The sequence below is a fragment of the Entelurus aequoreus genome, linkage group LG09 (genome assembly GCF_033978785.1).
Source record: "Entelurus aequoreus isolate RoL-2023_Sb linkage group LG09, RoL_Eaeq_v1.1, whole genome shotgun sequence".
Classification (NCBI taxonomy): Eukaryota; Metazoa; Chordata; class Actinopteri; order Syngnathiformes; family Syngnathidae; genus Entelurus; species Entelurus aequoreus.
Window position 1 is genome coordinate 75,392,858 of NC_084739.1, and position 10,348 is coordinate 75,403,205.

Here is a 10,348-nt window from a genome sequence, read left to right on the forward strand (position 1 = left end):
AGTCCATCTTAAATGAGCTCGGGCCCGGCGAAGCCGGCAGCGTTTCTGGGTGTTGTTGATAAATGGCTTTGGCTTTGCATAGTAGAGTTTTAACTTGCACTTACAGATGTAGCGACAAACTGTAGTTACTGACAGTGGTTTTCTGAAGTGTTCCTGAGCCCATGTGGTGATATCCTTTACACACTGATGTCGCTTTTTGATGCAGTACCGCCTGAGGGATGGAAGGTCACGGGCATTCAATGTTGGTTTCGGTTTTCTCTGGATTCTCTGAACCTTTTGATGATATTACATACCGTAGATGGAGAAATCCCTAAATACGCAAATTCTTAATATAGTATACATTTTAACTGACCTTTATTTGACTATGTTTGTCTTTTTGTAGGTGGCTAAAATACGCTGTGCTGCTGACCGCTGTGTTAAAAGGACTTGAAAGGACTCGAAACTCAAAATGCAGGACTTGGGACTTGACTTGAGACTTTCCCGTCTTGACTTTGGACTTGACTCGGGACTTGCCTGCCTTGACTCGGGACTTGACTCGAGACTTGAGGGCAAAGACTTGAGACTTACTTGTGACTTGCAAAACAACGACTTGGTCCCACCTCTGCCAATTAGCCTGTTCCAAATAAGTGTTGGATGAGCATTCCTTAACTTTCTCAGTCTTTTTTGCCACTTGTGCCAGCTTTTTTTTGGAAACATGTTGCAGGCATCAAATTCCAAATGAGCTAATATTTGCAAAACATGACAAAAGTTTTCCAGTTCGAACGCTAAATATCTTGTCTTTGCAGTCTATTCAATTGAATATAGGTTGAAAAGGATTAGTATTTTGTTTTTATTTACCATTTACACAACGTGCCAACTTCATTGGTTTTGGGGAATTGTATATACCACGGGTGTCAAACTCATTTCAGATCGAGGGCCACATGGAGAAAAATCTACTCCCAAGTGGGCCAGACTGGTAAAATCACGGCACGATAACTTAAAAATAAAGACAACTTCAGATTGTTTTCTTTGTTTAAAAATAGAACAAGCACACTCTGAAATTGTACAAATCATAATGTTGTTGGGTTAATAGTATATATACTTTATTTGTCGTTATTTATATTTTCTGAACAAATTATATGATAATGTTCATCAATCAACTCATTGGTGTTAATTTTCAATCAAGATAAAAAAAATTGGTAACATTTTAGTATGGGGAACACATATTCACCATTAATTAATTGCTTATTAACATGCAAATTAGTAACATATTGGGACTTAATTAGTCATTATTAAGTACTTATTAATGCCTTATTCTGCATGGCCTTATTATACAACCAGTAAGTCATTAAATAAGAGTCTTCTCTCAATAACCTCAGAATTATTGCTCATTAGTAACCCTAACCCTAACCATTATATGTTTCCCTAGTGTCCAAATAACTCTAAATTAAGTCTTTGTTACTTTAATAAGCAACTAATCAATGGTGAATATGTTCCCCATTCTAAAGTGTTTCCAAAAATGTTTATCAAAATCAAATTACAGTATGTTATTTATTTAGTTTGATCATTTTCCTCAACTAATGTACTAACATCATGTGGTTTATTTTGTACATATGTAGCATCATCTACAAAGATACAAATAATTGCTATTGCGACATCCAGTGGACACATTTAGAACAGCTGTTTCTTTCATTCAAAAAGGTCAGGTTAATTTTTATACTTGGCAAACTCATCCCGCGGGCCGGATAAAACCGGTTTGCGGGCCTGATCCGGCCCTCGGGCCGTACGTTTGACACCCCTGGTATATACTGTATATATATATATCCATCCATCCATCCATTTTCTACCGCTTATATATATATATATATATATATATATATATATATATATATATATATATATATATATATATATATATATATATATATATATATATATATATACACAGTACACCTGTAAGAAAAAGGACCACATTTTTGTCAACTATAACACAAATATTAAATATATTAAATATATTATATTAAATATATATATATATATATATATATATATATATATATATATATATATATATATATATATATATATATATATATATATATATATATATATATATATATATATATATTTAAAGACAAACATTTGTGTTATAGTTGACACAAATGTGGTCCTTTTTCTTACAGGTGTACTGTTGTATGTTATTATTTGAAAATACACAACTTCTAGAATGATAGCAGACACAAAGTATCGGAACGATATCGCCGATACCAGCCTGAATCACACTTGGTATCCAATCAGAAAAAAAAAAATCAGTGGTATCGCACTTCCCTACAACGGAGGTCGGAGTGCACGATAAGGAACGTCAACGCCGTCTTCTGCGATCGCCTGCGTCCAATCAGCATCACGGGAAAGTGACCTCCGACCTCCAAGGTGAAGCGCTGCATCTAATCTCTCCCACGACCTTCGGGGTTTTTCCACGTCCCCGAGTGACCTCTGCCGTTAATGTTTGAGCGTCCGCACGCCCGCCCGCACGTGTCGCCTGGAGCACATTTCAACCCCTGGCCGCTTATTTCCCCGCTGCAGCGGCGGCGCCTCGAAGAAAAACAGGAAGTGGACACGGCACGCCCCGCGCGTGTCTGTCCACTCCTGACTTCCAGCTGTGATCGGGCAGGAATGTTCGGGCCCCGGGGCCCTTCCTCTCCGTGATGCGTCCAAGATGGAGACTTGGTGCTGAGCGTGCGCGTTCCTGAGGTGTCTCGTAATACCGGGGAAGACATGTTTCCATGGCAACCCACCGTCGTCTCGGATATGTAAGAAAGGAACGCGGGCGTGGAACAAACATGAACTTTTATTTCAGACAAGATCACTTTTTTTGCCAGAAAGGGAAACGGAAACATTTGATCCACACACACACACACGCGCACGCACGCACGCACGCACACACACACACACACACACACACACACACACACACACACACACACACACACACACACACACACACACACACACACACACACGCACACACACAGAGAAGGTGCAAACTGAGAAAGACATTCGGGCTGCTGCTGATGCATCGGGACCGTCGAAGCAGGGGCGCCGAAAAGGGGGCGGATTCTAGGGGCCCATGATGGAGGGGGGCCCAGAGAGGCCCCTAATGATGATGAAATTATAATACAGGGGGCCCTGTAAAGATTCTTTTCATGGGGCCCAAAATCCCTAGCGGCGCCCCTGCGTCGAAGCAATCAGGGGCTGTCGCCATCTGATGACATCATCAAGGTGGTTTAAGGTGCGATTGAAGTCCAAAATACCGGTGCGTGTGTTCGGACCAGCGCTCGGCTCCCCTTCAATATGAAGGACGAAGAATTCCGTCGCCGCACGATGACTTCCGACAACACCCGGTTTGAGGGCCTCACCAGTACGGTACGGCAGTGTTGGCCTGGGTCCAGTTCTGCCAGCCCGGGAAGAAGCCGCTGCACATACGCGGGCTGCCGAACTGTTCCAAGTCCATCTCCTTCACCCCACCGCCTCTGGACTCCGCCGCCTTCTTGTGCTCGACGGAGTCCGAGGAGGTGCCGCCGGCCCAATCCAGGTGCTTGATCACGTAGTTCTTGCCGTCGTTATTGTCCCAAAATACCTGGTCCTGGACCCTGAAGCAGATGCAGAACTCCACCAGGTGCTGCGGGGGTATGTTTGCGGGCAGGTCCAGCACAAAGGCGAAGGTGTCGGTGTCGTGGCAGCCGTACACGTTGTTCATGAAGGTGCAGTCCACGTCGCTGAAGGTGGTCCACGAGTCGAAGGTGGTGCGCACCTGCACGGACTTCTCAAAGCCCACATTGCGGACCTTGACGGTGCCGGAGAGCGAGCGCTCCTGCAGCGAGCAGTTCTCCAGGCAGACGGCGTTCCGGATCAGGCGGTTACGGAAGTCCAGGTAGTCAGATGAAGGCTGCTTGAAGTCCAAAGCTAGGGTTCGCACCGGGCTGATCTTCAACTCCATGGCGGCGCTCTCAAGGTCGCTCAAGTCGAACTGCAGCTCCTCGACGGCTCCCGCGCCGCGCTCGTCGTCGTTCTTGGAGAAGACGTGGATGGCGGTGAGCGACATGCCCTTGGTGTCGGCGAACACCACCTTCTTCTTCAAGCCTTTGCCGCCCCAGCCGTCGCAGCCGGCCGTCCTCTGCTGGCTGCTCAGACAGGGCCGCAGCGCCGCCTGGTCCTGCTGAGCCCGGCCCTTGTTGCGATGCCTCGGGGCCTCATAGGAGCTGAGGAAGCCTCTGAGCGGAGGAGGAGAGTGGCTGATGTAGAACCTCATGGCCATGTCCATGGGCATTACTGGACCTGGCATCGCTGACGGACTCAACGACCTGAGGAGGCTGGGGTAGGTGACGGGGGAGCAGAGGCAAAGGGGACGGGGGAGGGGCACATGACACACAGTTAGAAACTTCTCCACAAACTTTTCAGGTGACTTTCTGAATAGTTTGATCAGACTAAAAATGATTGGTGTTCTGCACCAGATGCGACGGTTTAGGTAATCTTAAGTGCTTGTCAGCAGGACCTACCTGGCAGCGCTCATGGAAACACGCAGCAGGTCCAGCAGTTCACCGTAGAACTTTCCCACGCCGCTGCTGGTCTACTTCCACGTCCGCTGTGCTCCGTCAGTGCCCGCCGCAGCTTCTGCTCCCAAGCCTTTCTACTGACACTCACACCATTTGCATACCCTTGTCAGCTGGTGTCCTCAGCGGCCAATCAGGAGGCGGCAGACCTCCCGCCGGCCCAATCGGGACGAGTCTGGGGCCGCCTGCTGGGAGGTGTGTCCTGCGTGGAGCCGGCCTCTGTTAGCTCAGCTGCTATTTGAATCTGCGTGACGCCTGCAAGCCGCCGGCGCCCTCTGGTGGAAGCCTCAGGTGGCCTCATGTGACCTGGCATGGGACCGGACTGCACACTCTTGGCTGCGTCCAAGTTTGTCCTCAAAGTCTACACACACAACCGACACGCTGGACTGGTTCGGTTTGTCGTGTTGGTCAACACCAATTTAAATCCTTTTGGTGGAAACTGGAACCAAGTCTACAAACAATCCTTCGTCAAGGACTTCTCCAGTTTAGAATCTTTACAGACCAACGGGTCAGTCTCTGCAGGCCATGGTCACGTTACAAGAGTGTTGCTGGTCAGAGAGATCCACGAGGACCAATAGGAACACTCTTTGCTGACAGTGATAGGAATGACATAATAAAGGCTTCAGACAACTAAGAACAAGCTATTCTTTGGACCTCGATGTCCCCTTCATGTCCTCGTGCAGCCTTTGAATGTCCTTCTTCGGACAGGATAGGATGGACTTTATTGATCCCACATTGGTGAAATGATGCAGATACACAAAGTCCAGAAAAATAGGGGGGAAAAACCTGAAATAGCAAGCCACTAATCATGAAAAATCATATTGACTCATTTGGATTTAACTGCGAACAAACTACGATTAACCGCAATGAAATATTTCATGCGTTTATAAGACAACTCTCGTGAAAACAGATGACACAAGACAGGAACAGACCCAACTATGGGGACGACCAAGAGAGCCGACTCCGCTCTAGGCTGCCCACTAGCTCTCATACAACGTCCGGTCCGCCCGGATGGGCGAGAATCCATCCCGGGAGACCGAAGTCTCCGATACAGGCCCATCCAGCCAAGACTTTGTGGATCTAGTCCATCCTGACGCCCCGGCGCCAGCTCTTCTCCGGTCTCCCCACGCGGACTTTGGTGCGGCAGAGAGCCAGCAGATGTTCTCTGGTGCAAACACGACCAAAAGGCTGCCCCCGAGTCCACTAAAAAGCACCAAAAGGCAGCGCAGAGGTCACGAGAGCGCCACCCCCTCGTTGCGCAGTCCCCAAAGCAGAAGATAAAAAACTTGCAAGCAAGGAAACATCGAGAATACAAAGAGCTCCTGCAACCAATCGTTAGCATGCTAGCTTTTTTGCTAATTTTGCTACATTTTGTCACTTAAATGATATACGTTGGCATGCTAACGTTAGTATGCTAGCATTTGTTTAGCTTATTTTCTAGGTATGCACCTCAGCGTCAAACATTTTGTCACTTAAATGATACACGTTAGCATGCTAATGTAAGTATGCCTGCATTTGTTTGGCTAATTTTGCAGGTATGCACCTCAGCGTCAAATATTTTGTTACTTAAATGACACCCATTGGCGTGCTAATGTTAGTACGCTAGCATTTGTTTAGCTAATTTTGCAGGTATACACCTCAGCATCAAACATTTTGTTACTTAAATGATAAACGTTGGCATGCTATTTAGCTAGTTTTGCAGATATACACCTCAGTGTCAAAAATTTTGTTACTTAAATGATACACTTTAGCATGCTAATGTTAGTATGCTAGCATTTGAAACAGAATTATGCGAGCGTCCTGTCGGTCGGCATCCCAGTGAGAGTGGAAATATTACAATAAGTGTTTGTTTTATTATGGTTATCAATCAATCAATCAATGTTTATTTATATAGCGCTAAATCATAAGTGTCTCAAAGGGCTGCTCAAGCCACAGCGACATCCTCGGTACAGAGCCCACATACGGGCAAGGAAAAACTCACCAGTGGTTAGTTTGTATGTTTAACACTTAGCAATGATGCTAATGCTATAGTGTCACAATAAAGCTACATCCTTTTAACACTCGGCTTCTCAAACTTATTGCTCATCTTCTTTATGTTCGGGCTCAGAAATTTTTTTCCCAAAGTAATCGTCGGCTCTCACGAAGTCTGCTTGATTGGCATTGTTGTTGATGAGGAAGGGATCTCTCATCACGTCGAAATGGCTTTGGAATCTCTGTGAGATTGATACTATTTTGATCATATCTATCTACTGCAAACTTTGTGAGTCTTTTGGTGTCATGAATCAGATATTTTAGCGACCGGAAAAGTCGGCAAAGTCAAAGTAAACGCAGCATTTGGACGCACACGTGACGAGAAGCCAGGTAAAGCGTCACATAGTGACGTCACTGTCAATAAATGGGGAAATAGCACCACCTTGTGGAATAATTTCAATGGCAACAAAAGCCAAATTAGTTATAATTCTCCCCAATCGTGCCTATATTGGTGTAATGTATACATTTTGATTTATTGATCAACTGTTATATTATTACTGCCATGAAAAAAACAAAACAAAACAAAACAAACAACAACAAAAACAAATATATATTTATAAGGAGGCAGTCTTTTGAACGGCTCTTTAAAAGGAACAGTTCCCCAAGATTAAGAGCCATTAATCTCATCTGTGGTGTGAATGTCTTCTTGCTGAAGTTGTCAGTGTGCCGTTGAGAAATGAAAAGAATGAAATGACGTCATTAGTCAGCAGCACAATGCTGATCATGTTAAAGACCATTAGGATGCAAATTAGCGTCGTGACCAAGCTCAATTTCAGTCGTCTCGTTAGCACCATGTAAACAACAAAACCAAAAACTAAAGCCACGTACTTTAACCTTTGTACTTTAACCTTTGAGTCGATAGATACATTTTTGTATATATTTGTTATGTTTTTTTTATGTTTTATGCTGTTTTTGTGAAAAAACACAAAACTGTATTTTTATGATAAAAACAAGTTGTAAAGGGGAAACTCTTTAAGTTAGGGGTGTCCAAAGTGTCACCCGAGGGCTATTAGCGGCCCGTAGCTATTTTTTACCGGCCCGCGGCAAAATGGTTAGCATTCTAATATTAGCATGCTAGCTTTTTTTGTGCTAATTTTGCAGGTATACACCTCAGCGTCAAACATTTTGTCACTTAAATTATACACTTTAGCATGCTAATGTTAGTATTCTAGCATTTGTTTAGCTAATTTTCTAGGTATACACCTCAGCGTCAAACATTTTGTTACTTAAATGATACACGTTAGCATGCTAATGTTAGCATGCTAATGTTAGTATGCTAATGTTAGGGACACATGGGCCGGCGACCCACCACCAGTTCACCCCTCCACCCTCCCTTGACTTTTGATCTCTGTGTCCTTCTGGTTCCAGTGTTAGGACATCTGTCCATAGGAGGGGGGGTACTGTCACCACCCGGGCGCACGTCAGTGCCCACTCATCTGTGCGCGACGCTGGGCGCTCCTCCAAAAGCGCGCCGGAGGGGTGGACCGCTCGCCTATGCATCGGTTGGGGACATCTCTGCGCTGCTGACCCGTCTCCGCTCGGGATGGTCTCCTGCTGGCCCCACTATGGACTGGACTCTCACTATTATGTTAGATCCACTATGGACTGGACTTTCACAATATTATGCTAGACCCACTCGACGTCCATTGCATCCGGTCTCCCTGGGGGTGGGTGGGTGGGGGGCGGGGGGGTCACCAACATATGCGGTCCTCTCCAAGGTTTCTTTTTTTCTCCTTGCCCTTATGTGGGCTCTGTACCGAGGATGTTGTTGTGGCTTGTGCAGCCCTTTGAGACACTTGTGATTTAGGGCTATATAAATAAAACATTGATTGATTGATTGATTCAATCAATCATCAGCAATCAACACACCTGTCGCTGATGAGTATCTGCCTTCATAAGCCAGTGCGGAACCTGCATCCTGTGCCAGAACGTAGCGACCTGTCCTGTACAGTAAGCCGAACCTAGCAAGCTCTATGCAATCTTTCTCTCTCTGTTCCCCCCCCCCCCCCCCTGTTGTGTTCATTTGTCTCGTGTCCTCCTTGTCACCTTACAGCAGCGTAGCTACGTTCCCGCGTCACGAGCTGTGTGTCTCGTCTCCCCGTATTCCCTCTGCTTCCCTGGCTGCCTCTTGGATCTCGACCTTCCGCCTGGACACGGACTTTGACGCCTCTCTCCTACCCTCGACCTCACGTCTGCTCACGGACCTACGAGCCAGCCTTGCCCCTCTTGGACTTCCGCCTCTCGCTCAACACTACCGGTAACACTCACCAGATAATTGCAACACACAGCCACACACATACACACACCCTTTTTGGATTAGTCACACACTTCTTTCCTGATTTATATACTGTATATTGTTTATATATAATTAAATATAGAGCTAAACAACGTCCCTGTTGTCTGTGCCGACTTCTTCCTCTGTACAAACCGTAACATGTTGTTGATAAATCAATCAATCAATCAATCAATCAATCAATCAATCAATCAATCAATCAATCAATCAATCAATGTTTATTCATATAGCCCTAAATCACAAGTGTCTCAAAGGGCTGCACAAGCCACAACGACATCCTTGGTTCAGAGCCCACATAAGGGCAAGGAAAAACTCACAACCCAAATGGCTTTGGCTTTGCATAGTAGAGTTTTAACTTGCACTTACAGATGTAGTGACCAACTGGAGTTACTGACAGTGGTTTTCTGATGTGGTGATATCCTTTACACACTGATGTCGCTTTTTGATGCAGTACCGCCTGAGGGATCGAAAGTCCGTAATATCGTCGCTTACGTGCAATGCTTTCTCCAGATTCTCTGAACCTTTTGATGTGTAAGTATACACCTCAGCATCAAACATTTAGTTACTTAAATGATACACGTTAGCACGCTAATGTTAGTATGCTAATGCTCGCGTTTGTTTCGCTAATTTTGCTGGTATACACCTCAGCGTCAAACATTTTGTCACTTAAATGATACACGTTAGCATGCTAACATAAGTATGCTAGCATTTGTTTAGCTAATTTTCTAGGTATACACCTCAGCTTCAAACATTTTGTTACTTAAATGATACATGTTAGCACGCTAATGTTAGTATGCTAATGTTAGTATGCTCACATTTGTTTCGCTAATTTTGCAGGTATACACCTCAGCGTTAAACATTTTGTCACTTAAATGATAGACGTTGGCATGCTAATGTTAGTATGCTAGCATTTGTTTCGCTAATTTTCTAGGTATGCACCTCAGCGTCAAACATTTTTTTACTTAAATGATACACGCTAGCATGCTAATGTTAGTATGCTAAAGTTAGTATGCTCGCATTTGTTTCGCTAATTTTGCTGGTATACACCTCAGCGTCAAACATTTAGTTACTTAAATGATACATGTTAGCACGCTAATGTTAGTATGCTAATGCTCGCATTTGTTTAGCTAATTTTCTAGGTATAGGGCTCAGCTTCAAACATTTTGTTACTTAAATGATACACGTTAGCACGCTAATGTTAGTATGCTAATGTTAGTATGCTCGCATTTGTTTAGCTAATTTTCTAGGTATACACCTCAGCGTCAAACATTTTGTCACTTAAATGATACACGTTAGCATGCTAATGTTAGTATGCTAGCATTTGTTTCGCTAATTTTCTAGGTATACACCTCAGCGTCAAACATTTTGTTACTTAAATGATACACGTTAGCACGCTAATGTTAGTATGCTAATGTTAGTATGCTCGCATTTGTTT

The 10,348-nt window shown here is 44.5% G+C and overlaps 1 protein-coding gene across 1 annotated transcript; it reads right to left on the reverse strand.

Annotated features, from left to right (window-relative positions):
- Window positions 1-2,840: 2,840 nt before the first annotated feature.
- LOC133657748 (protein phosphatase 1 regulatory subunit 3C-B-like) lies at window positions 2,841-4,987 on the reverse strand. Its single transcript, XM_062059413.1, has 2 exons — window positions 4,536-4,987; window positions 2,841-4,349 (listed from the first exon to the last, which is right to left on the reverse strand). The coding sequence occupies exons 1-2, from the start codon at window positions 4,547-4,549 to the stop codon at window positions 3,392-3,394; spliced, it is 972 nt and encodes a 323-aa protein (XP_061915397.1). The 5' UTR covers window positions 4,550-4,987; the 3' UTR covers window positions 2,841-3,391.
- Between the last annotated feature and the right edge of the window lie 5,361 nt (window positions 4,988-10,348).